The sequence below is a fragment of the Prionailurus viverrinus genome, unplaced genomic scaffold (genome assembly GCF_022837055.1).
Source record: "Prionailurus viverrinus isolate Anna unplaced genomic scaffold, UM_Priviv_1.0 scaffold_39, whole genome shotgun sequence".
In the NCBI taxonomy this organism is placed as follows: Eukaryota; Metazoa; Chordata; class Mammalia; order Carnivora; family Felidae; genus Prionailurus; species Prionailurus viverrinus.
The window spans coordinates 1,774,273-1,801,037 of record NW_025927607.1 but is presented as its reverse complement, the minus strand read 5'-3'; the positions used below and the strand labels follow the sequence as shown (position 1 = coordinate 1,801,037).

General features: G+C 58.1%; 2 protein-coding genes across 4 annotated transcripts in view; both read right to left on the bottom strand.

Annotated features, from left to right (window-relative positions):
- Positions 1–4,115: 4,115 nt before the first annotated feature.
- On the bottom strand, positions 4,116–4,873 carry PRLH (prolactin releasing hormone). The gene is made up of 2 exons (XM_047846392.1): positions 4,658–4,873; positions 4,116–4,252 (listed from the first exon to the last, which is right to left on the bottom strand). Exons 1-2 carry the CDS (start codon positions 4,755–4,757, stop codon positions 4,122–4,124), a joined length of 231 nt encoding a protein of 76 aa, XP_047702348.1. The 5' UTR covers positions 4,758–4,873; the 3' UTR covers positions 4,116–4,121.
- A 10,035-nt stretch (positions 4,874–14,908) lies between these two features.
- The window catches only part of MLPH (melanophilin), a 42,602-nt gene continuing 30,745 nt past the window's right edge, over positions 14,909–26,765 (bottom strand). For 2 of the 3 annotated variants that reach the window (XM_047846379.1, XM_047846380.1), the window contains 7 exons: positions 25,971–26,156; positions 25,547–25,702; positions 24,020–24,112; positions 23,408–23,485; positions 21,873–21,930; positions 19,663–19,763; positions 14,909–16,064 (listed from right to left, as the gene is read on the bottom strand). In XM_047846379.1, the coding sequence (XP_047702335.1) occupies positions 16,038–16,064; positions 19,663–19,763; positions 21,873–21,930; positions 23,408–23,485; positions 24,020–24,112; positions 25,547–25,702; positions 25,971–26,156 (699 nt within the window). In that variant the 3' untranslated portion in view covers positions 14,909–16,037. Of the gene's footprint in view, positions 16,065–19,662; positions 19,764–21,872; positions 21,931–23,407; positions 23,508–24,019; positions 24,113–25,546; positions 25,703–25,970; positions 26,157–26,765 lie in introns of those variants that run through there. The other variant, XR_007149560.1, reaches the window with a different exon arrangement.

The following is a 26,765-nucleotide window of genomic DNA, read 5'->3' as shown; positions in this document are numbered from 1 at the left end:
GGAGATTTGAGCCTCCCAGGTGAACCTAATATTCTGGCGAGCTGGAGAACCGCCCGAGGGCAGAGGTTCTAGCCGCCCTTTTCCTGTGGGGCGCTCGGTGCCTGGTACAACATCTGACACCCTCCAGGCGCTCAACAAACGTGTGCCCGGCAAGAGGATAGAGATGGGTTTTCCCCCGAGATCTAAAGGAAAGACAGGCTTTCCAAAACCAGCTTCCACCACAATGACGGGTGGAAGGGCTCTGTATCTGTGCTCCGCCCACCTGATCTCAGCCCCATCCTGGAACCTGAGACTGGGGTGGGGGGCAACGTATGCAGGGAGATGCACCCATGGGGTCGGCAGGCATCCCCGGCGGAGTCCCAGGAATACCAGTTCCCTTGTGCGATGGCCTCTGGTCCTGACAATGTGGGAACAAAGGCAAATGACAAGTTGAATTTCCTTACTGCCTACAGCCCACTGACAAGTCCTTGAGACAGGCAGTGACCTTCCTCTGGGGGCTTTGCCCGGATGATGACACTTTGCTATGGGCAAAAGGCAAATTTAGCTTAACATTATCCTTACCCACCCCGTCCCCGCCCCCAGGATCCCGGGAGTCTATATTAACATATAAAAATTCCTTTAGAAACTTTCTTTATCTCTACCTCCCGAGATATATGTTGGCAATCATCCTCCAAGCTTCTGGCCCTTGATAGCCATCTGAAGGGTCTCCTGACAGTTTATACTCAACGGCAATAAATGACGTTTCCCTAGCAACAGCCAGCCCCTCAAGGTCCTGGACACCTTGCTTCCAAAACACCTTAGAGACTTGCGCTGTCCCTAACCCCCTCCCAAGCTGAAGGTGTATAATCAGTGACCTGCCACAACCCCAAGGCGGCTCTTTCTGCCCACGGGTCCTGTCCCTTTTGCACCAGAGATGTCTCAAGAATTCTTTCTTGACCGTCAGCTCCGGACCCCTACTGCTCTCAAACCCCATCACTGAGGGATGCCGGCCTGTGAGCCCACTGTCCTGCCTGCAGCCTGGGAAGCTGCTCCCACCCCACTTAGCCTGAGTTTGGACCTGGGTCCTCTCTGGAGCCTGTATGTGTGCACGCCTACGGTGATGGAGGCAGGAGACTCAGAGGGTTGGTAAGTGGCCTCCAGGAGGGGCCCTGCTGTCCTGCCCCTGAAGGTACCCTTTCCTGTCTTCTGTTTCCTCGGGATGCATCTCCTCCAACCCCACTGGAAGAGTTCCCCGGGCCCTGTTAACAAGACAACCACAGGCCATAATGGAACCACTGAAGGCCCTGTTAATACTTAACCCAACCGCGGTTTCCACTCCCTCTGGAATGTAACCTTTAACCTGCCAAATTGGAATTTCCTGGAGGCCATCCTCTGCAAGACCCCTTCCCCCTTAGGAGGGCGACCTTGCCTAAACAATGCTAATAAATCCCTTAAAAAAAAAAAAAAAAAGAACCTTCTCTCTGTCCTTAAAATCTTTCCTTTTCTGCACCTGGGCAGAGCATGTCTACCGGCTGGACTGAATGCTGCCCGATTCAGGGGTTGCTTAAGAAAGCCAATTAGGTCTTCAAATGTTTGAATTTTGTCTTTTAACAGCCCAGAGGGGTCGACCCAGGGACTTCTTCTTTCTTTAAAAATTATTCCTTTCTTGGGGTTCCCACTGGGCCAAACTGAGACAATTGAAGCATCTAATATTATTTGTAAGGTGTTGAACAAAAAGAGAGAGAGAGAGAGAGAGACCTCCTTTAGAAGAATCCAGCTAATAAATGTGGAAGGAATTGGAGAATCTCCATTGTGTGACCCACCGGTGAGGTCATTTGCTTCCCAGCAGGGATGTTCAGTGGGTGTATAAATCACTGGTGGGGGCGGGGGGGGTGCTGGGCACACAGGGCTTGTATGTCAGGCACACGGTGAGCAGGGGGGAGACCCCTTACGGTGGAGATCCCCGCCTCTAGGCCAGGGTCACACGGAGGGACACAGCAGGAGGAGGGACACAGTGCTGGTGCCCACAGCAAGTGACTGAATCCAGCTGAGGCGCTCGATCTGCCTCTCAGACCACAGGAAATTCAGGGACAGAACAAGGGAACACACCTCAACAAACCAGATCATTCTACAGGATGACGCATCGGGGCTCTTGAGAGACTCAGTGTCAAGACAAAATAAGAAGGCCAGGGGCTAACAAGCAATACCTAACTATGACAGTGAATTTAGATCGCAGTCTGCTTTCAACGAAAAGAAAGAAAAAAGGACAGCAAGACTTTCTGGCCATACTTGGGGATTTTTGACTATGGACTGAAAACCAGGTGATATTATGGAGTTATTAGAAAATGTTTTAGGCACGGTCGTTTTGTGGTTATGCAGGATACTGTCCTCATTTTGAGGCGCAACGTGCTGAAATATCTAGGGGAAATGTCACGATGTTTACAACTTACTTCCAGATGGTGGGCGGGGAGGGGGGGGGGGAAGAGAAAGCAAATACATAAAATAAAAAGTGTTGATTCTAAGAGAGGGTGTGTGGGATGCTCCTTAGATTACCTTTTGAACTTTCCCGTGTGTTTAAAAACTTTCATAAAAAGTTGCAGGAAGCATAATCTCCCTCCTCTCCATCCCTCTGGGCACAGAAGGTGTGTTAGTGGCCCTGGGCTGCCCTACCGGAGCACCACAGTCTGGAGCCCATCGGCACACCGTTGTGTTTCCGTGCGAACTCTTTTTTTTTTTTTTAAAGGGTGTAATTTAGCGGCGTGAGCACATTTACAGGGTCTGCAAGCAGGCCCTCGGTCCAGCTCCAAGATGTTTTCATGTCTGTCAAGCAGTTACCCTGGCAACCGGCAGTCTGCTCTCTGTCTCCCTTCCGCACATTTCATAGAAATCTGATCATACGCTACGTGGACTTTCGCGCCTTCCACTTGGCGTCTCGTTTTCGAGGACCCGAGCTGTGGCATCGGCAGAACCCCGGTCCTTTTTATGGCTGAGTCCTAACGCGCTGTGTGGATCGACTGCACTTCATCTGTTCGTGTGTCACTTTCTGAGTATCTGCTGGGACCTGCTTTCCTGACTGCGCCCCGTCCCAGGCCTGGTCCAGCACCTGTCTGTTCCGGGGAGTGGTCCTGGCCCTGCCTCCTCCCTGTGTCTGGTGAGCCCTGGACCTCCCTCCCTCGAAATGGAGCAGGGACGGCTGGGGTCTGGGGGCCTGCGGGCCTGCTCTGCGGCCTCCTGGGTGTGGACAGACGGAGGTCTGGCAGTCAAGGTGGGCTCCCGAGACCCTGAAAGGGTGCAGACAGCGGCCCGCGTGCTCTGGGTTTGGAAGTGGCTGCCCGTTAAGCCCGTCCCCACCACCCTCCTCCCTGCACGCCGGGGTGGGGTGGGCCTTGGGGAAGGGGTTTACACCGAACACCCACACCGTGTTGGCCTGCAAGCAGGTGCTGTGACTGCCTGAGCTGTGGAGTGAGGTGGGTGTTCCTGTTCGGGGGTGTTCAGATGGGGACACTGAGGCTCAGAGTTAAGGGCTGGGCTCAGTTGCCCAGTTCGTGGGGGTGTGGCCCTGGCACCGAGGCAAGCTCCTCTGAGGCAGGACGTAGGGACATCTTGGCACGATTTGGCACGGGCAGCAAAGGGACGCGGTGCAGTTCATTTAGGTTCGAGTCTCCCGCTGGTGGTTAGAAACAAGCAGCTCATACTTGTCTTTCTCCTCTGAGTGCAAGCAAACAAGGGAGGTGAAAGCGACTGGGCTCAGAGAGGACGGGTCACGGGGAGGGGCTGTGCTGCCCGCCCCTGGGGGCCTCCTGCACGGTGTGGTGCAGTGTGCAGCCTGGACAGCCACTCAGAGCCGCTCGGGTGGAGGGCGCTATGGGCCGCAGGTGACCCCGGAAGGTCCCAGCTCCCCTACCCAGTGCTGGGTGCCTTCAGGCAAGTCACGGAGCCTCTGGGCTGCTGGACTCTGAGCGTCCTTCTAGGCTACTGCCCCTCGAGGGAAGACAGCTTCCAGTTTGCCACCACAAAGATGCAACTAAACAAGGCCAGCTGCTTTTATTAGGATTGAAGGGAAAGGAGCCGTGGAGGGGGGTGGGGGGAGGCTCCTGGAATCATGTCTTCCTGCGCTGGGCTGTCCCCCATCCCCAGAGGGTTCAGCGCCTCCTTTCAGCGGGGAGCAGCCTGGCCAGTTCACGACATCCCGGGGGGGCTGCTGTCCTCCGGCCGAAGCGGCCCACGGGTCTGATCCTGCGGCCCGCGTACCAGGCGGGATCGATGTCAGGGTCTGGGAAGGAGAGAGCCAGAGCTTGTGCTCGGGCGTCCGTGGTGCGTCCCCTGGCACGTGCGTGCCGTCTGTCCCCGCAGGTGGCAGGCCAGGTCACTTCTGGGTAGTGGGCAGCTTTGGGAAATGGGAACTCAAGCTACGCAGCCACCCCTTCCTCCCCCGCCCCCCCCCCCCCCCAGGGTCTCGTGCCAGGGCCGGGAAAAGCCAATGAGCCCCTCAACTGTGTGCTGCGCGCGGTGGCAGGGGCGCTGGGAAGCAGGTGACCGGGCCACTCCCTGGAAAGGCCTGGCGAGCAACAGGCCGCACCCCTCCCAGGGCAGGGGCACTCGTGGTGAGCCACGGTTCCTGGGGGTGGAGGGGGGTGGGGCGGGTGAAGGAGGCTGATGCCCAGGGTCGGGCACTCACTGCGGATCTCCATGGAGTGCGGGTGGGTTTGGCTCGCAGCCCCCCGCAGGGCCAGTCCCAGCAGCAGCAGGCCCAGCAGCCAGGCGTGCAAAGCCTTCATCCCTCGGCTCCTGGCTCAGGGCCGGCTGGAGGCGGGATCCCACCCGGGAGGGCACGACCTGGGCACAGGGCAGGAGCAAAGTTACGTTACACACCCGGCAAGGCGGGCGGCCACAGAGGTGGGAGCCTTAGAGAACGCGAGCGCGGCGTGCGCGAGCGAGAGGGCGTATGCACGCGCATGTGAGTGTATGTGTGCGCGCGCGCATGCGTGGGACCGCGCGCCTGTGTAGGACACGAGAGCGCGCGCGTGCGGTCACAGGCCCGTGCACGTGTGAAGCGTGGGGTGCACGCGCAGCCGCCCTCCACCGTGAGCTGCTCTGAGCTGCGCTGGAGCCACACCGGGCTCTTTGCAAAGCGCGTCGCCCTCCCCGGGGCCTCATTCTGTGCAGCGAGCCTTACGTGAGGCCAGCACGCGTGTCAGACCCGTTTGCACCACCCCCGTGTCATCGGAAGGAACCGGGGAGGTGTACACGCCGTGGGTGTAGAGAAGTGGGCTGTCTGGGAACGGCCCCGGTCTGTCTGTCTGTGTCAGGGAGCCGGAGGGACTGGAGCTCTCTGTACCGCTGTGTGCACCCTGTGCACACAGGCAGGGGGGGCAGAGGCGAGCAGGGTGTGGGGAACTGGCCCCCAGGGTTGCTGCAGAGGCCCTGGGCGCAGGGGGCGGTTTGCCTGCCAGGGACGTGGCCGGGGGCTGGGGGTCCCCGGTGCAGGCTGCTTTCCCTCACTCAGCCCAGGACTTCCCGACACCCAGTCCATCGTGTCCCCACAGGTCAGCTGGTGGTCGGGCTGTGGAAGAGTCCTCTGGTACCCTGCCATCGTCGGGGGACCTGGCCCTCCTCCCGCACGTGCCCCCACCCTCGGCACTTGGGGTGGGGGCATCAGAAGGCGCCTGAGCACCCTGTGTGTTCCAGGGAGGACCCCTCTGCCGACCTTGACTTTCCAGGTTGCCCAAGCCCCAAGGAAAGCGCTTTTGGACTGAGAGATTTAAAATGCCCACCTCTCTGTTGGGGTGTCACACGCGGGGTGGGAATTGGAGGACATGGAGGTGCCACCACGAAAGCAGAGTAATGTAGAGACCCATCCGGACGGGCTGGGCTGTTGCTGCTCCTCTGGGCAGGACCCAGGCCGGTGGCTGGCCTCATAGGAGGGGTAGGACGCGTCCTGGCCCCTGCCTGCTTCTCTTCTGCCTGGAGATTCTTGCCTCCAGCCCACTGGGTTTCCTGCTCCGCATTGCCACAGGGGCGCAGGGACAATTCTGCCCTTTGTCTCTACTGTGGCCAATGCTGGAGCATCGGAGCTGGGCAGGTGGGTGCCCCTCAGACACACAAACCCCTGGCTGCAGGGAGACCCTCCCGCCCCAGCCCTACAGGGAGGAGAGTGACAAGGAAGGGGCACAGAGAAACAGGGTGGGGTCTGGGTGGGTACTCACCGCGGGTCCCCACGAGCGTGCTGCGCGCGGCGGTGACCCAGGCAGGGCCAGCTCACCCCCTTTTATAACCCGAGGAGGAAGCAGCCCACCCCCCAGCTGCTCCCCCCCCCCCCCTGCCTCAACCGCATCCCCCTCCCTCCCAGGGTGGCATCGGGACAGAGTCTCCGCTTTTTCTTTTCTTTCTTCTATTTTTTTTTTTTTTTTAAAACTCATCAGCGACGTGATTTGTCCCTTCCTGGGTTATATAATCTCATTTGGGTCGAGTGGTTTTAAAACACATTAGCCTTCCTTCTTCACACCGGCCTTTGGGCTGATGGCAAAGTCTGTGCCACGGCGGGGCAGCGTGGGAGCACTGCGGTCACAGAAGGGTGACGGTGATGGAGAGGCTGCCGGGGCCTGAGCCCGCTTCCCAGGCCGCAGTCCCCGTCTGTCCCCCACCTGCGGGGCCTTCACAGCTGCATTCATCACATGCAAACCAGTGCCGTCCTGTTTCTGTAACACACAGAATGCTTCCTCCCAGGCTTTCCAGTTTCTGTCACTACTGCTTAGAATGAGCAAGTTTACTGTGATTATAAAACAAATATATTAACTTTCACTATAAAATAAGAAACAAGTTTGTACTAAAAAACTGTTTTGAAAGTTTATTTTGAGAGAGTGAGAGAGAGAGAGAGAGAGAGAGAGCAAGAGCAGGGGAAGGGCAGAGAGAGGAGAGAGACAGAATCCCCAGCAGTCTCCTTGCTGTCAGTGCGGAGCCGGACATGGGGCTCAAACTCAGGGACCCAGGGATCACAACCTGAGCCGAAGTCAAGATTCAGATGCTTAACCAGCAAGCCTCCCAGGCTTCCCCACTGGCTGTTTCCAGGCACCCCTACTAGCTGGATTTGCTGTGCTAATACTTTACTTAGGATTTTTCTTGTCTGTTGTGTTCGATTCTCCTTTCTCACACGGTCTTTGTTCTGTTTTGAGGCTAAGGTTTTGCTAACCTTACAAAAGAGGAGGGGCCCTTCCCCCTTTCCTTTATTCTGTGAAGGAGTTTGAGGAAGGACACGAGTTTGGGGCTATTTGGGGGAGGGAGAGGGCAGGGCTTGGTGCTGATAAGAGGGGAGAGTGGGGGGGTGGGGGCTGGGGTCATGGGTGGGGGGCTTCCTGGCTCCAGAGCTTGGTGGGCTGAGACAGGAGCCCTGGGGACAGGGAAATGAGTTCAGTGGCGGCAGGTGTTTGTGGACCCTGAGGGACGGCCCTGCGGCTGCTTTGTGCGTCCAGAGCTCCTCAGTGGGGCCTCGGCCACGGCTGGAACATGGGTGTGAACAGAGCCAACGGCTGGGCAGAGGGTGAGCTCACCGGGGAGGAGCGGGGAGTGGGGAGGAGGGCAGAGAAGGGACGGGATTGGGCAGCAGGAGGAACCCAGGGATCAGCCCAGGGGAGGAGGCTTGAGCGCAGAGGGGCGGGTGTGAGGGCGCCTCCCCACGGGGCCCTTTGCTGGGCCGGCTGTGGATGATGCCCCATCCTGTCCTTTAACTGCCCTGCACATGAGAATTCAAACCCCTCTGCTGTCCCCGCCCTCCTGCGTCTCCAACACACTCTGCCGGGGGTAGGCAAACCTTTTCTGCAATGGGCCAGACGGTGAACATATCTGGCTTAGTGGGCCGGGGTCTGTGTTGTAGCTGCAAGTGAACTGAACCTGAATAGCTAGGGCTGGGCACCTGCAGGGCTGTTTCACAAAACCAGGCTGCTGGCTGGATTGGGCCCCTGGGCCGCAGTCAGCTGCCCCCTGTATTTCTAGCGGGCAAATTACTCATTATAAGTGAGGGCCAATGGTCCACCATCGAGGGAGGCCCTCAGAGACCATAGTCCCATTTATGAATCCCACGTGTATGAGGTCGCTGGGTCACTTGCACGGGATCAAATGACCTGCTCCCCTGCTAGTCGAGGCAGATCCCGCCCTAGGCTGGCAGCACCTATGAGGGATATGGCCCTGCTCGCTCCATCACTTTGTGTCTGGAAGATGACTGTGACCACTCTAGGGAAATAGAACTGGGGCTGAAAAGCCCACCGAGAGGTTCACGGTCAAGAGGGAAGCCTCAGAAACGTCATAGGGGCATGGCTGCCCCTGGGCCTCCCTGGCCCTGCCCTCCCTTCCTGAGGCTGGGTCTTGTGTCCCTCCGTCCTGACGGAAAGTTCCGTGCGTGGCTCATACACTCGCCGTCTCACCCAGGCTGGTTTGAGTGGGTTCTGCTCCTTGCAATGAAAGGAACCCTACACTGGGGAGACCCTCATGAGCGGACCCCTCTCTTGGAGTGAACTTGATGGCTTTGAATTCTTGGAACTCTTACCCTCAACCAGGTGGGTTCCCGGGCTTACTCAGCAGGGAGCACGGTGGCGGGTAGCTGTTTGTGGTTTTGGTGTTTGGACCATAATGGTGCAGTGGGTTGAGGTGTGTCCCTCAGAAATTCACGTCAACCAGGAATCTCAGAATGTGACCTTGGAAATAAGATCTTTGCAGGTGCAGATGGAATCACGTTAAGATGAGGTCGTGCTGGAGGGAGGTGAGCCCTAAATCCAGTCCCTGGCATCCTTAGAAGAAGAGGAGGGACACACGGAGACACCAGGAGAAGGTGCTGTGAAGACAGAGGCAGAGACAAGCCAGGGACAGGTGGAGGCCACCGGAAGCTGGGGAAGAGGATGGCACGGATCCTCCCTCAGAGCTTCCAGAAGGACCCGGCCCTGCCGGCACCTTGACCTTGGCCTTTGGCCTCCTGAGCTGTGAGAGAACATGTTTCTGTCATCCTCAGCCACCTTGCTTATGGTGCTTTGTTACATCGGCCCCAGGAAATGAATGCAGGAGTCCCTAAGCGTGTCTGAGTGACTGATGAAATCTCTCTTTCTGGTACTTATTTCTAGAAGACACGACGAGTCTTTGTGGTTTTGGCCTGTGTTTCTTTTTTTAATTTTTTTTCAATGTTTATTTATTTTTGGGACAGAGAGAGACAGAGCATGAACGGGGGAGGGGCAGAGAGAGAGGGAGACACAGAATCGGAAACAGGCTCCAGGCTCCGAGCCATCAGCCCAGAGCCTGACGCGGGGCTCGAACTCACGGACCGCGAGATCGTGACCTGGCTGAAATCGGACGCTTAACCGACTGCGCCACCCAGGCGCCCCTTGGCCTGTGTTTCTTAAACGTGGGCTCCTTCTGGAGTCCTGGAAAAATGGTGCACAATCTGATTGCAAGGAGGTGGCCGTGGGGACTGGGAGCCACCGGAGTCCTAGCTGCAGAATGACCACAGTGTGTGTGTGTGGGGGGGGGGGGGGCTCCAGTCACTAGCAAAGCTGCTTCTGATGCAGAAGTTTTCTGAAAATCCAAATTCTTGAGGACTTTTAAAAAATTATTTATTTTTACAAAAAATTTTTTAAATGTTTATTTTTGAGAATGAGAGACAGTCAGAGGGTGAGCAGGGGTGGGGCAGAGAGAGAGGGAGACACAGAATCCGAAGCAGGCTCCAGGCTCCGAGCTGTCAGCACAGAGCCCGACGTGGGGCTCAAACTCACAAACTGCAAGATCATGACCTGAGCCGAAGTCGGACACTCAACTGACTGAGCCACCCAGGCACCCCAATCAATTGCATTTTTAAAAAATTTTTATTTTATTTATTTTTTTTGAGAGACAGAGCACAAATGGGGAGGGGCAGAGAGAGAGGGAGACACAGAATCCGAAGCAGGCTCCGAGCTCCAAGCTGTCAGCACAGAGCTCAACTCGGGGCTTGAACTCATGAACTGCAAGGTCATGACCTGAACTGAAGTCGGGCGCTTAACTGACTGAGCCACCCAGGCGCCCCTCTTGAGAACATTTTAAAGGACTCATCTTTAATTTAGAAAGCTGTTTCCCAGGTCTGTGTCAGGGAAACACCGCTCCCAAGAGCTGAGGTCAAGTTTTAGTGAGAGATGAGTGGTGGTGGGCGTGTCTTCCTCCCTAAGGGGACAGTGGCTCTGGGAACTCTGGCATCGCACTTATCATCATCGGAAATGACTTTCTCCATTGCTTGTATGTGACTCCCATCCAACTGGGTTCTGGGTATCCAGTGTGGGAAATACCAGACGTGGCTTTTATGTAGGAACTATGCCTTAGTCAGCGTTCTCCAGAGACATGGAATGAAGTGTGTGTGTGTGTGTGTGTGTAGAGAGAGAGAGCTTAAGGAACTAATGCGATTGTGGGATTGGCAAGTCTGGAATCTACATGGCAAGATGACAGGCTGAGGACCCAGGGAAGAGACGATGTTGCAGCTGGAATTGGAAGGCAGCGCTGAGGCAGAATTCTCTCTTTCTCGGGGGACCTCCGTCTTTCTCTCTTAAGGCCTTCAACTGATTGGATGAGGCCCACCCACACTATGGAGGAGAATCTGCTTTACTCAAAGGCCGCTAATTGTAAATGTTAACCACATCTAAAAAAGCATCACAGCGACATCTAGACCGGTGTTTGGCCAAAAGTCTGGGCTCCAGGGCCTAGCCAAGTTGGCACCTAAAATTAGCCATAGCCATGGGGCAACATCCGGAGAGGGCTTCATCTCCTTGCCAGTAAACTAATCTGCAGGAGTTTTAAGTTGAGCGCAAATAATGGATGGACGTCTGGAGGAATGAGCAGGGTTGCTGGTTGAGAGATGATGCTCTCTGTTCTTGTTTCCTTAGCTTATCCGCATTTTCTGTTTTCTTCCCAACAAAACACAGAGATAGCTCGTACTGCTAATAGTATTAGTAATAATCTAATAATAATTCCATGCAAAAACAACTTTGGTGCCACAGGTCTCGTGAGCACGCTTAGAAGTCACTTGGCTGGCTCGCGTGCGGGCTGTGGAGTGTCTGGGGACCAGAGGCCAAGTGCACGGATCCTATTGTGCCTTCGGGGTGGGTCTCCGGCCCCCGGTGAAGCGGCTTCTTCCACACAGCGCTGCTGAGACTTACAGAAATCGCTGCTGGCTAGAGCACCGCCGTGGAAGACCACTGACCCGAGGTGGTTCGGGTCGATGCGCTGGGGCAATCGCCTGGAAGGTCATACCCTTCGCCGGGCATCCGGCAGGAACTGAGCACAAGTGGCTATCTGGGCCTGGACCGCCACGTGTTGGGCGCTAGGTGATCTGAGCAGAGGGCCTCATGCTGCCTATTCTAAGCTCACTTTAAACCATGAAGGATCCGGGGCACCTGGGTGGCTCAGTCGGTCGAGTGTCCGACTTCGGCTCAGGTCATGATCTCGCAGTTTGTGAGTTCGAGCCTGAGTCGGGCTCTGTGCCGACAGCTCGGAGCCTGGAGCCGGCTTCAGGTTCTGTGTCTCCCTCTCTCTCTGCCCCTCCCCAGCTCATGCTCTGTCTCTGTCTCTCTCTCTGTCAAAAATAAATAAACATTAAAAAGAAAATAAACTACAAGATCTGCACATTCAACTCCTCATGATGCTTCTTTTCTCTGATAAAGAAGACTGTTGGAGAATAAAACTCTGGAGAAATATTTTACTTTTTTATTTAAGTAGGCTTCATGCCCAGCTTGGGGCTTAAACTCACGGCCCCGAGATAAAGAGTCACATGCTCTACCGACTGAGCGCCCCCGGAGAGATGTTTTCAACGCTAACTCTAACACCCACTTGGAGTTGTAATGAAACCACGGACTCCTCTCGCTCTTGGTTGGAAGCAGCTGAACACCAGGGTCCCTCGTCGCCCATCTCCCCGTAATCAGCTTCCAGGAAAGGTGCTTCTGGAATGACCGTCTGCTAGAAAAGGGACTCGGGAAAGCTCTTTCAAAGAATGGAATTTATTATATGAAAACGACCACCTCTTATTTGCTGCCACGGGGAGCTCAGCACTCAGCGAGCTCTGTGGATTCGACACTCGTCTGGGGAGAGTCCCACTGCGAGGGGGCAGGAAGCGCTTCCCTTGGTCAGCCCTTGGGGACACAGCTGACTTTCGTCTCTGCCCCCCGTTTGACTCCCAGGGAAGCCCTGCCCCCAAGCAGGGCTGCGGCCTCGGTGCTCTGTCTGGAGTGAGCCACAGCGTTACCCCTGGAAAGGCCAGCACGGAGTGGGCAGTTCGGGGGCACTTTGAAATTGTAACCGTGGTGACAGCCACAGGGAGCCTCCCCTCTCTCCGCGTGGGGAACGCTGGTCCTACTCAGGCTGTCCACATGCCACTGCCTCTGGGGGGACGGTCAGTCGTGCCTGGGAGCCTCCTGGAAACCGGCAGTCTGGTGGCTCCGTGGCCGTTCCTGGGTGCTATGCCGGCTGCCGTGGACTCCACGGGCGTGGGCCTGCTTGTGCCCGAGCCCCCAGGTCACTGCTCGGTGAGGTCACACGCACAGCCATTGTTCCTGAAGCTTTTCTACCACGTCTGGGCAGGCTGGGCCGTGGCCACTCGATGCACTCAATGCACCGTCTACCCCCTCCCAGTCCCCCTTCCCTGAACTGGTGGGACAGGAGGTTTTCTTGCACAGAGTGGGTCCTCTGGCCTTGAGTGGGGCAGTGAGTGCCAAGTGTCCTGCTGCTGGGTGACGTGAGAACAGTCACGGGGGGGGGATTCTAGGAGGATGGGGGCACAGAGGACAAGGGGGGGGCGTGTGGCAAAGCCAGTGGACGGGACGGGGAGGACGCCTGTTGTCCATGCTCCTGGTTGCTCTCGGAAGTGAAGTGTGTGCCTGAGCCCAGGGCTCCCTGGGAGGCTGGGAGGAGGCCGTTCACGGGAGCATGTGCCATGACCTTCTGCTTTCCCCGTGCTTTCTCTTAGGGTCTGGCCGGGGGAGGGGAGGTGTTCCACTGATCTCTGTCAGCGTGATTATAATTTAGCTACAGTGGGCTGAATGGTGGCTCCCCAGACTCCCATCCTAACTCCTAGAACCTGTGGATGTGACCCTGTTTGGAAAACAGGTCCTTGCACATGTATTTAGGGTAAAGATCTCCAGATGAGATTACCCTGGATAATCGAGCTGGGTCCTAAATCCAAGGGCAAGCATCCTCGTGAGAGAAGGGCAGAGGGAGACTTGGGAGACCCAGAAGGCCTCGTGAGTCCTTCCCGTGAAGGGTCAGATGGTATACACTCAACTCTGTTTTTGCAGCACAAAAGCGACACAGACAATAATGTGGCAGGTGGGTGTGGCCAGGTTTGTGGACCGAGGCCTAGAGACAGGGCAGGCGACCTGAAGAAGGAGAAGCTTTGGAGAAAAGAGGCGGGGCCGGCTTGCCTTGGACAGGGGTCCCCCAAACCCCCAAACCGACAGGCCTGGCGGATCCCAGGCTGGGGCTTGTTTGGAAGGCACGGGGATCCCTGTAGCGAGGTTCATGGCCATCCTTCTGACTTCCTGGCTGCCCCCACGCACGGCACGTGGAGTAGCTGGGGCTCCCTGGGGACGCGAGTTCGTTCACAAGTCACAACGAAGGTCTCGGTAGAGTAACAGAGCACCGGCCACAGAAGCGAGAGCAGAGACAGCACGGATACGACAGGACACAGCTGTAGACTAAGCACACGGATTTGTCACGAGACGAGGAACAAGACCCAGGTGTCGTGGAAAAGAACCGAGTGGCAGTCTTTGGCATAAAGGTATATTCCCAACAGCCAGGTTCTCCCGACAGAATGTGGGGGTGAAGGAGAAGACAGCCCCAAGCCCTGGAGTGAGCCGCTGGAAGGCTGGGGTGGACATTACCGGGCACAGCAAGGGGCTGGGGGCGGTGAGGCCAAGTTCGGCCGGAAGGGGGACTCTGAGAAGCTGGAGGAGGGGGTGGCTGGTCTCCGGTGTGGAATTGGCTGCGCAGAGCCGTGGGGTTTTGATGGGGGCTGGAAAGGAGCTCTGGAGGGGTGGACCGGTGCTGGGGGCTGGGAGGACGCCCGCCAGGTCAGCACAGGTCACCGGGCCTCTGTGGTGCCGCCGAGTGAATGAGTGAATGAGTACGTGCTCTCGCTCTGATGGCGCTCGAGTCAGCAGTGGAGGAACGAACGTGGCTAATAAAGCCCTCCGGTAGGAACACGTACTACCTGGGACCCGTTGTCCCTATGACATGAACACTCGGGGACACACGGCCGGCAGACCGTCTCTTCTCTAACTCCTAGGAACTCACGTTGACTTTGATTTACTTTGTGGATAAGGAGAGGTGTACCCCCCCCGACCCAATTGATCTCCTTTCATTTGTAGGAAGCTTTTAATCGTTTTTAGCACTGAATTAGGAGCTACGTATTTGCACCAGCTTCCATCCAGAGAAGGGGCCTCACGTCTGTCTTTTCTACAGACCCCAGCATAACCTGAAGCCCAGTCGTTCAAATGGATTTCTGAAACCCGCGGGCGGGCCTGGGGACGGCGTGAGCTCTGCGGCCGCCGCCTTTGGGCTCAGTGGAAACACAGAGCTAGCGGTCCAGGGTCCGCACGGCGGTGGGTGGGGGTGGGACTCTGACCCCCGTCAGGTCAGAAGACAGGCTCGCCTGCTCCCCTCTGTTCTCCACCTGCCTTTCGTTCCCTTCCATCCCCGAGCAGTTTAAGAGAGAAGAGTTCAAGCTGGCCCAAAGTCACTTTAGAAAGCATCACGTGGTAGCCTCTAGCTCCCAGGGCAGGCTGCCTCACACACAGGGCTCAGTGTCCCCTTCTGCAAAATGGGCTTAAAAGCGGGGCACCTGGGTGGCCCGGTCGGTTAAGTGTCCAACTCTGGACGTCAGCTCAGGTCACGATCGCACAGTTGGTGGGATCGAGCTCCACCTGGGGCCTTGCGATAACAGCGCGGAGCCTGCTTGGGATTCTCTCTCACTCTCTCTCTCTCTCTGCCCCTCCCCAACTCATGTTCTCTCTCTTTCTCACAAAATAAATAAACCTAAAGAAATGGGCTTAAATTTAACCCAAGGAGTAAAGAGTCTCTGGGAAGCATGTAATGATGCTCAGTTGGGGGGGGGTGCCATTACCATTACTATGTTCCAAGGCAGCCCTGAGGGTCCCAGTGGGCTCCCCTTAAAGCTGGATAAGCCACACAGATGCCCAGAAGTAACCCCGAATCCCAGGCTGTCCTGGTGGAGGAGCACTCGGAGCTCACCTACAAGACTGACGACAGGTGGGCAGCAGGCATCACTAAGCGGTCCTGCTGCCCTGTCCCACTGGATGCCACCGCAGGAGTGGCAGTGCCGGCTGGAACCCGCCGTCCTGCCTGTCTAGAGCCCCAGCGTCCACCTCTCCAGCAGGTCCTCTGTACCTGCACTTGGACATCGATCAGATGCTCACCAGCTACCACGTGCTTGCTCTGCCCTTGACCCCAGTGGAAGTTCTCCTGGTCTGTGAGCCACAGATGAACTTGCAGAATAAGTGTGAGGGGCGGGGGGCGGGGATCAATCCCTCTCTGTCAGCTGGCCATGAGTTCAGTCACTTGCCTTGATGCCCAATTTCTTTGTCTGACTGTGCACACGCGCACACACATGCACACACACACACCTGCTCGTGCTCCGGTACGGTGTGGGGCACACACATAGCAGGTGCCACGCGGAGCCAGCCCTTTACTGTCCCAGCCAGCAGGGAAAGGGCTGAAAGATGACACTGAGAACATTCTACTTTGTGTCCTTCAAAAAGTTGAACACGGTCCTAAAGGAAAGAGTGTCAGCTTAGATGTTTCTCACGGATCAGAGCAGGCCGGCAGGGGTGGTGTCGGAGGGCGTCAGGGAACGTGGGCGAACAGCTGAAGGTCTGACGACGGCAGTCCCCTCGCAGGTGGGGTTCCATTATGGACGCTGTTCCGTCGCGTCTCTCCGCTGGACTGAGTGCAGCACAAAGTGCACGGCAGGCGGAGGAACGTGATGGCTGAGGTGGAGGGAAAGCCGGGTCTCCGGGGTCGCTCCGTCCTCTTCTGACAACCCCCCTTCAGGGCCGCTGGGTCATCACGGGTTTCTGCGAAGCACAAATACGTGTAGGCGTGGCTGTGCACAGCTGGGTGTACACACAGACATGTGCGCACAGGCATGCACACACATGCACACACACGAGAGTGCACACAGGCATACAAGCGTGGGCACACGTGCACAGACATATGAGCACGTACACACGCACAGATGCATGAGCGTGTGCAGACGTGCAGAGGAGTGCACTCATGCAGACACACGAGGGTACACACACACAATACACATGAGCATGCACACAGATACAGACGTATGATCATGCACAGACACAAGCGTGCACACACGAGCATGCACACACGTAGACACATGAACATGCACACACACGCGTGGCACACATGCACAGACACACTAGTGTGCACACACAGGCACATGAGCACATGCACATGCAGACATATGAGCATGCACAGACACACGAGCATGCAGACATACAAGCACACACATACACAGACACACAAGCATGCACATATGCACACACAGGAGCATGCACATAAGACACACGAGCGTGTACACACGCACAGACACGCTGGCATGCACACAAGACACACAAGCACGCACACGCACAGACACATCAATGCACACACAAGACACATGAGCGTGTGCACATGCACAGGCATGCCAGTGTGCATACACACAGACACATGAGTGTGCACCTAAGACACACGAGCGTGCACACAAGCACAGACATACAAGTGTGCACACACAGGCATATGAGTGCACATGTGCACAGACACACAAGCGTGCACACGCGAGCATGCACACACGTAGACACATGAACATGCACACACACGTGCAGCACACATGCAGACACACTAGTGTGCACACACACAGGCACACGAGCACACACACATGCACACACAAGCACGCACATATGCACACACATGAGCGTGCACACAAGACACACGAGCGTGTACACATGCCGGCGTGCACACAAGACACAAGCACACACACGCAGACACATCAGTGTGCACACAAGACATACGAGCGTGTGCACACGCACAGACACACGAGTGCGCACATAAGACACACGAGCGTGCACACACAGAGTGTACACAAGACACATGAACATGTAGTCAATCCCCTTGGGGGTTTTTACACAACTTGTCTACCTCTGTTTCCCCAGCTCTGAAGCTGGGTCAGTGGCACTGGCCTCTCATCAAAGGGGGTGAGTGGACGGAAAGTATCTGAAAACTTAAGGCTCGGAAATACAGGGAGGTATATTCTAATTTGAAAGCATTTAGGTTTTCAATCCCTGTTGGCAAGTTTCTTATTAATGGTTATCAGCCCTCCGTCGGGGACGGCCATGCTCCAGCCACAGTCCCGATGCCTCCTTCTGGTGAAGGTGGGGCCCGCGGGGCGCCTCCGTTCTTTGTCATTGTCCCTACACACGGCCCCGTCCCCCCGTCGGTGCGGCTTAATGACAGCCATATCGCCCCCATCCCCATCTGCCAGCACGAGGCTCACACAGTTAGGGACAGCCTTATCCCTGGATTGGGGTATCGCTATCACGAGAGGCTTTGAAATTCTTTTTAAAAGCCAGAGTCCATGGAGAGAATAAGTCACCGGTGGGAGGTGGGGGTGCAGAGCCATCTGGGCCTTCACTGTGACCACTGGCACCCACTCATCACGTCCATCCCCAGGACGTGGGCGTGGCCTTGAGGTCCCAAGAGATCAGCTTTTCTGAGCTGTGACAGTGCCATGTTTGCGATGTGCCGCTGGGGTCGCCTTGACCTCTCTCCCACAGACCTGGGGACAGCCTGACCCCAGCATCTGTACATGCAGTTTGCTGAATGACATTTACAGCACCGGTAAGCCGGTGGGGCTATGAGGACAGTGTTCTCACTGTCTCCTGGACACTCTCTTCCCCCGAGTGTCCTGTTTTGTGGAGGATCCCCTCCCCCTCCCCCGAATGTCCTGTCTCGTGGATGGTCCCCTCCCCTGAGTGTCCTGTCTCATGGATGGTCCCTTCCCCCGAGTGTCCTGTCTCGTGGATGGTCCCCTCCCCCTCCCCCGAGTGTCCTGTCTTGTGGAGGGTCCCCTCGCCCAAGTGTCCTGTCTCAAGGATGGTCCCCTCCCCTGAGTGTCCTGTCTCGTGGATGGTCCCTTCCCCCGAGTGTCCTGTCTCGTGGATGGTCCCCTCCCCCTCCCCCGAGTGTCCTGTCTTGTGGAGGGTCCCCTCCCCCGAGTTTCCTGTCTCGTGGATGGTCCCCTCGCCTGAGTGTCCTGTCTCGTGGATGGTCCCCTCACCTGAGTGTCCTGTCTCGTGGATGGTCCCCTCGCCTGAGTGTCCTGTCTCGTGGATGGTCCCCCTCCCCCGAGTGTCCTGTCTCAAGGATGGTCCCCCTCCCCCGAGTGTCCTGTCTCAAGGATGGTCCCCTCCCCCTCCCCCGAGTGTCCTGTCTCGTGGAGGGTCCCCTCGAGTGTCCTGTCTCATGGAGGGTCCCCTCCCCCAAGGGTCCTGTCTCGTGGAGGGTCCCCTTGCCTGAATGTCCTTTGTTGTGGATGGTCCCCTCCCCTCAGTGTCCTGTGTCATGGAGGGTCCCCTCCCCCCGAGTGTCCTGTCTCAAGGATGGTCCCCTCCCCCTCCTCTGAGTGTCCTGTCTCAAGGATGGTCCCCTCTCCCTCCCCCGAGTGTCCTGTCTCGTGGAGGGTCCCCTTGCCTGAATGTCCTTTGTTGTGGATGGTCCCCTCCCCTCAGTGTCCTGTGTCGTGGATGGTCCCCTCCCCCGAGTGTCCTGTCTTGTGGAAGTTCCCCTACCCCGAGTGTCCTGTCTCGTGGATGGTCCCCTCCCCCTCCCCCGAGTGTCCTGTCTTGTGGAGGGTCCCCTCGCCCGAGTGTCCTGTCTCAAGGATGGTCCCCTCCCGAGTGTCCTGTCTTGTGGAGGGTCCCCTCCCCCGAGTGTCCTGTCTCGTGGATGGTCCTCTTCCCCTCCCCCAAGTGTCCTGTCTCATGGAGGGTCCCCTCCCCCGAGTTTCCTGTCTCGTGGATGGTCCCCTCCCCCTCCCCCGAGGGTCCTGTCTTGTGGATGGTCCCCTCCCCCTCCCCCATGTGTCCTGTCTCGTGGATGGTCCCCTCGCCTGAGTGTCCTGTCTCGTGGATGGTTCCCTCCCCCTCCCCCGAGGGTCCTGTCTCGTGGATGGTCCCCTCCCCCGACTATCCTGTCTCCTGGATGGTCCCCTCCTCTGAGTGTCCTCACTGTCTCATGGATGGTCCCCTCCCCCGAGTGTCCTGTCTCATGGAGGGTCCCCTCCCCCGAGTGTCCTGTCTCGTGGAGGGTCCCCTCCCCCTCCCCCGAGTGTCCTGTCTCGTGGATGGTCCCCTCCCCCGACTATCCTGTCTCATGGACGGTCCCCTCCCCTGAGTGTCCTTTCTCCATGGATGGTCCCCTTCCCCGAGCTGAGACCCATCCCTGGGTAGGCAGAGACCCTTATCATTGGTGTATTCTGGTACCTTTAAGAAACCGTGTTCAACTTTCCTTTAAATTTTTGCTGGTTTTACTGCACTTGTCAGTTTATCCCTATTTTCTTTGCTCTGCAGTCTGAACGTCAATCTGTAAATCTGACAGGCCTCAGGAAGCAAGGTCAAAGCTTACTGCAAAGCTGTGGTTGGCCACTCCCTTCCTGCTGTTGGGGTTTCTCTGCGTCAGGGATCCGCGGTACGCTGACTGCCGGTCAAAGGAGTCGCCAGCCTTATCTTTAGGGGAAACAGAGGCACGTCAGCAGGTGTGCAAGTGAACAACAGCAGGTGTGCAACAATTCAGTCCAATTCTTTCTCCCTTGCCTTGGAGCGAGCACTAAAGCCCCACCTCACCAGGGCTCCAGAGACTGCCACTGCCTCTCCTTTAGTTCCGTGATGGGACACGGGCTGCGGGAGTCTCAGGACCCCGCCCCTCAGAGCGAGGCATTTGGGGTCACACCCTAGTGAACTGTTTGCGTGCGTGGCCACAAGCGAGCAGAGCCCGGGGGTGGGCAGGCAGCCCCCCTTCCTCTCTGGCAGGTGTGGCGTGGGCCCCGCCTGGCACACTGCACCTGTTCCTCGGGGGTGTGGGGGGCACGTCCCCTCTTCCCAGCCCCGAGTTCCGGGACATCGAGGCGGCAGCTTGAGATCAGCCCCGGGGGAGGTGTTCACACCAGGGAAATCGGTAGATGCTGCAAAAGGTTCTAGGTGATGGCTTGTTCGTTGGCAGGGGGCTGGCGAACCCGTCCATGGTTCCGTGCTGGGCAGAGGGTGTGTGGCCTGGCTTTGCCACATGTCCCTGCTCTGGGACCAAACTCCACCGAGGGAGTTGCTAAGCCAGCAATCCCAACTCCGGGGCGGTGAGGACACACGTGGCCCTTCCCATCTGTCACTGCAGGCGTGGGGACCTGCGGCCCGCGCGGGGGTGGCCCTCTGGCAGAGGGCGAGAAGCCCCCCGCCGGGGCTGGCCGTGGTGGCAGGCGAGTAGCCTCGCCTGTGCCGTTTAGACCCTAAAATGCCCGTCAGCTTCAGGGGGCCCGGCGGCGAGGTGCCCTGGGCTGGGACTGGTGAGAGGCCTCTGACCGACAAGGGGCTCATCGCTCGTCCCCCTGCTGGAAACGTGGGCCTCCACTTGGGTTGTAGCCTTGAGACCTGCTGGGAGCGCCCCCAGCGTCAGCGCACCCGGGAACCTCCCGCTGGCCCCGTGGCAGGTGGTGTCTCTGGCAAAGTCCATCACGTGGCCGGTGGCTCTGAGTCGGGGATTCACCTCAAAGGACCTCGGGACCCACCGTGTCTCTGGACTGACCTGCCTGTGTCTGGGGAGCTCTGGGGCGGAAGGAGGGGGCCGGCACGGAGGTGAGCTGGGTGCAAACACGGACGCTCAAAGTCGTGCCCGAGGAGGTGGAGGAGAACGCCCTGGGAGGAGGCACTGCCCTTGGCCTGGAAGGGCTTCAGAAGGCGGAGGCGGGTGGGAAAGGAAGAGAGCGCCCCAGGCAGAAAGCCCGGCCCAGGCAAAGGCACGGAGGCGTGTGTTTGCATGGGGAGCTCCGAACCCCACGTGTGGCTATGAGGTGTGTGTTGTCCAGTGTGGAGGAAAGCGCTCCCAGGGCTCCCGTGTGGGACAGGCAGTGAGGGTCTGGAAGCCCGTGCTAAGTAATCCCACCCATTCTGTGGGCAGGTGGGAGCCAACGATTGCTCCGGAGCAGAGCAGGAGCGGAAAGAGAGCTTGGGCTGGGACCATGGCTATGACAGGGCTGTAATGATGGGGTGGTGAGGACAGAGCTCAGGTGCAGGGATAACAGGGGACGCCACGGTGGCGAAGGGACTCAAATGGCAGTGGAGGGACTGGACCCTGACGGGGGGAGGGGGCCGCTTTCTTCTGGTGACCCGCGCTCAGGCTGCAAGGGGAGCAACGGACGAGTATACGATTCCCCGAGAGCCCGGCCACGTGCTGTGGATGGGCAGCCAGGCTTTGCATCCTGTTCCATCTGGAACAAAGTTGATGTCCTAGTCACCATGGAGACATCAAAGGCGGCTAAGGTATGTTCTGTGCTTTGCATAAGGAGGTGGGGGGGTTGAGCACAGCATTAGAGCAATTCACAGGGCAACCCCCCCCCCCCCCCACCTCTGCATGCTCAACCAGCAAATTCCAGTTATCCAGAACACCAACCCACTGGAGTGCTCCCCGACGGTGGCCGGAGTGGCCCCGGGAGTGTCCCAGGCACAGGGACATGGGATGCCGTGTCCCCCGGATTACACAGAAATGCAGAACTCCCACTGGCCACTTTCACGGCCCTGAGCTCACCTCCCAGGCCCACGGGGACCAGGGAAGCCACTGACACTTACCTTGACTTTTTGGGGAATTACTGAACTTCCTTCTCAGAAGGTAGGGTGCAGTCATCACCTGGAAGAAAGAAGAAGTCTCTGGGCTTCGCGAAATTGCTGTAATTCTCAGCCGCACTGGGAGCCAAATTTGGACTTTTTATCATTCTTTCAGATTCTAGAGAATCGGGTCAGCCGTCTCCTGTTCTCAGGCAGCATCTGAACTTTCGTCGTATTAATATACATGGTGTCAGTACACAAAGCACCAAACTCCAGAGTATAAAAGAGAGGTTTATGCTTGTCAACTGTGGGCGGACAGTAGGGAGGGCACACGTCCCAGCCACGCAGACCTGGGTTCACATCCAGGCACCACCCCCACCCCCGTGGTGTGGACGACTTGCGTGTCCTCTCTGGACTCATCTGGAAACCGGGCCAGCGGCCCCTTCTCGGGGACTCTGGAAGATGAACTGTTCCTCACGGCTGGGGGCCCCCACACCTTCCCTTCCGTCCCACCTTCCTGTTGGCCTGGCTCCCCCGGAAATCTTCCTAGACTCTGGCACCCTGGGATTCTGCCTGGCTCCTTCCGTGGGCTGCCCCCGGAGACCCACTGCAGAGGCCTTCGGGGCCGGGCTTCCCTGGGCAGATCGGGAAGGATCCAAGAAGAGGGAGGGAGGTCAGGGCCGGGAGGCCTGGGCTGAGACCCCCTCCGTCACTTACGGTCTGCGTGATCTCAGTCATAGATGTCAACCTCCCTGAGCTTCTGTTTGCTCATTGCTATGACAGGGTGAACACCAGTGTCTACTCACCAGCTTTGTAAACGTCACTTGGAAGGAGGGTAAAAACGCTGTTCCCAACTGCGAAAAGCTACCCGGTGTCACCGTTACGATAAACAGAAGCGACTGGATGTTCCCTACGGCTCCTAGCGGGCGGCAGGCAGGGCTGGGAGCAGGTACCATACTTTCTGGGGCACTGGGGGTGGCACCCGCACCCCTACACCCAGGAGATCTGGCTCCCTCCCAGGCCGGCCCCTCCCCTGCATGCTGCAGCTGTTAATAGTGCCATCGTCACCCACGGTCCTGGTCCCTGGGCCACTGCACACACACACACACACACACACACACACGGGCTTCTGCTGCTCCCGCCGCTGAGTCGGCACCTGCCTCCCCTAGACGTAGGCCCGTCCCCAGGCCGCTGGAACCCGCCGGCCTGCGCGGGGCCTGGGAGAAGAGCCCAGAATGGATGTCGTCCATGACGGACGGGCCCTGCACAGGAGACTGTGCTGCGTTACTCCGAGCTGAGGACCCCTTGTGTGGGGTCTGCCACCGTGGGAGGTTTGCTTTGTGTTTCCCTCTCTGTCCCACCTTCCTGCGCCCCAGCTGGGTGTTCCTGGGTTTCCCCAACAAACACGTCAACGCTCACCCTGTCTCAGCACGCGCCTCTGAGGAAGCCACCCTGAGGGACTGGCCGAGAAAGCAAGCTCTGTGTGGCTCAGCCCCACCACTCCCTGGAACCTTCTGGAAAAAGCTGTGCCGACCTCTTACTCTTGGAACGACACATACCTTGACCTCATCCGAAGGCTCTGCGTTTGGATCCTTAGGGGTCTGGCCCAATCTCCCAGCGAGTCGGGGAAGAAATATCTGTGGAGGATGAGGAAGAGGCCTATACCTGATTACTGCTTATCTGACCCCTGTCACAGGAGGGCTGGAGGCCGGAGGGACCGAAGGACAGGATGCCTGTTCTCTGTAAATACTCGGCCCGTCAGCAAACCACCCCCCCCCACCCCCACACACCCCCCTGCACCACCCCTGCACCCTGCCAAAGTAAAACAGAGTGGCTGGTTAGCGTTGAATTTCAGACAAACGAATGTTTGTTTATAAGAACGTTTCAAATATTGCACGGGATGTACTTACACTAGAAAATGATGTGTCCTTTATCTAAAGTTCAGGTGCACTGGGCGTTCTGTATCTTCCCTGCAGTGGGACCTAGGGCCCTCCCCGGACCATCCTCCGCTGGCCTGCCAGGTTTCCCCACTGCTGTGACCCGCCTGGAGACCCCAGCTGGAATCTGGGGAGGAGGCCGTTGGCCCCAGACCTGCCCTGCCGTCCCCAGCCGTCTGCTCCCGTCACACCCAGCTGGGCACAGACCTGCGGGCTCTGGCCCCCCGCACTCACCGGGAGGTTGGACCTCCGCTGGGGCTTTCCCGAGCTTCTCACCGAGAGCCCGGCAGCCTGCAAGGCGGCAATCTTGGACTTGATGTTAGAAACCTGGGGGGACAAAGGACAGGCACACGGACGTTATTCTGATGTGCCAACCCAATGTCCCAGTAGAGCAGCTGCTGATTCACTGATTTTGTTGTCTGCCCTCAAGAGGCGCTTCCTGGGGTCCCGTTGTCATTCATCTTGCAGGGCCATCGGGAGGGGGCTGGTGTTCCTTGTAGGTCACCCCAGGCAGGAGCAGGGGGGCTCTGGACCTTTCCTGGCACATCAGGGAGCTTGGCTCCCACAGGGGCGGAAGAAGCAGCAGTGATCAGGGACCGTGTCACCGCAACCCTACGGGACGGGGCTACATTTTATGGGCAAAGGCTTGGCTGGCGTCGGGCAGAGTGCCTTCCTGGCATCATTTCAAATCATCCCCCGACCCCAGCTCTCACACCAGCCAGAAGAAACTTCTGGAAACAGAAACAAGGCCCCATTGCCCCTGTTCTGATCCCTCCAACAGCTCTCTGGAATCTGCTCTCCTCTCAGACCTGCCTCCCACCCCCGCCCCCTCGCTCCCTCTGCCCCAGGCTCAGGGTTTCACTGCTGATTCCTGAACATGCCAAGTCCGACAGCACCCCAGGACCTTTGCACGTATGCGCTGCCTTCTTCTTGTAACACCCCTTCCTGAGCAGCTCACCTGACCGCTCTGCTGGGCTACCGTCACTTCCTGCCTGCACGGCTCTCTTCCTGAACTGAGTTTCTCCATCAATGGCCTGTCCTCTGTCCCCACCTGCTACAGGCGTAAGCTCCATGAAGACAGAGGCCCCATCTAAGAATGTTACAGCTGTGTCTTTTGTGTTCTACACAACGCCCGCCACATTCAGGAGTTTGAAAACTGTTTGCCGGGCAAGAAGGAATAAAAGAATACAGTCGTTGGGCTGACCTGGCCTCCTAATGTGCACAGCTCTGGGGACACGCCCCATCCTCCTGGGCCTGGAGAGCACTTGCTGATGAGCAGAAGTGCTGGCTCCTCTTGTAGCCTGAGGGGGAGACCCTCTCTTCCCTGCAGGCCCCCAGGGGGAGGGCAGAGCCGAGCCCGGTCACCTCGCCGTCTCTGGGAGGCCCCGGCTCTGCCCTTTGACCTTTGTATGCTACGGACACAACCCTCACCCAACTCAAGCCCTGGTCCCACGCTCAGGCTCACAGGATGACTCTCGGGTAACAGTCTGGTCCTGAGCCCCAGGGCTGTCCTGAGCCTGCTTCTAGAGAAGCCCCTCCTCCAGGGAAGCCCCTCCTCCAGCATCTTCCTAAGGGCGGAAAACCCTGCCTGCCTCTCTCCAAGGCAAACGGGATGGCGGCCAGGGTAGTGCCCTGGGTGATTCCCACAGAAACCCCTGAGCTCCTGTTCTGGAGCTCGGGTGGATGTCCACGGCTGCCAGACCTTCAGGGCCCATCACTATCCCTCCTGGGGAGCCGCCCGCCCCTGGGGCTAGTGGCTACCTCACTCTCCACCTGCTGAACCTCGGAGGCCGTCAGGGCCACTCTGTCTTCCAGCTCTAGCAGCTCCTGGTCCGTGGTTCTGCCGGGCTGCATGAGTTCCTGAGGACCCCGGGGGCTTGTTTCCTGTCTGGACGTTTGGCCCGCAGCCACGAGCACCTAGGAGAGGGGAGCACGGAACATGACCACCAGCGGGAGAGACCGCAGGGCTCTCCCCAAGACGGGCCCAAGCTTACGACACTCTTTTCCCCTGAACTCAGAGCTGATGGGCCAGCGGGGGCTGGGTCCCCCGTGCAGCTCTTGCCAGGGCCCAGTGCCCACCGGGGGGGTGGCTTCCTGCCTGGGGTGGGCCAGTGGCTTGGTTACAAATCCTTGACTCCTGGCCCCACCTCTGCCCAGGTCTTGCCAAGCGCTCGGGTGGCCTCACCTCTGGGGCTGCCCCGGGGAGGTCCTCGATGGAGGTTTTCCTGTCCAGTCCTGCCTCTTCCTCCTTGCTCCCCTCCTCCTCGGACGAGGCCCCCTGGTCACTGATGTGGCTGGTCATCTCCTCCAGCTTCCTCTTTAGGGTCTCTTCTTCTCTGTCGGCGTCTGTGGGCTGGTGGCCGGTGAGATGCTGAAATGCACAAGCGGATCTGTGTTCAGTTGGTCCCCTGTGTGCACCGTGCTCAGAGGCAGGGCTCTGGGAGAGGTCTCCGTCCACGCTCCAGAAGAGCCTGTCCGCAGTGCCCGTGTGGGGGGGCCAGTCCCGGCCCTCAGGAAGCAGGCTGTCAGGGTAGGGGGGGCACTCCCAGCGATCCTGCCACCACCCACGCCAAAGACCCACGATGTGTGAACTAGACATTGAGCTTTCCTTCGTGGACATTTTCACCACGGGAGGACGCTTCTTCCCTCTAGCCCCAAATCAGGTCCCCAAGCCGAGGGGGTGGCCGGGGGACACAGTCCGGTCTCACCAGGCACCCATCACGGCACAAATTCCTGAGCGGCGGAAGGCCAGCTAAGGCCGCCATCCGTGACGTGAGCTGGGAAGGGTAAGCACGAAGCCCATTTTGACACAGAAAGTTCCGGAACACCAAGAGAAAGCTGGGAGCGGTCCCAGCAGAGAGGGTAAGGGGGTGAGCACAGCAGGGGAGGTGACAAATTCAGCAAGACCAGCAAGCTGCATCTGAAGGGCGTCTGACACGGCCCCGCCGCTCCCCATCCGCACAGGAAGGCGCCAATGAAT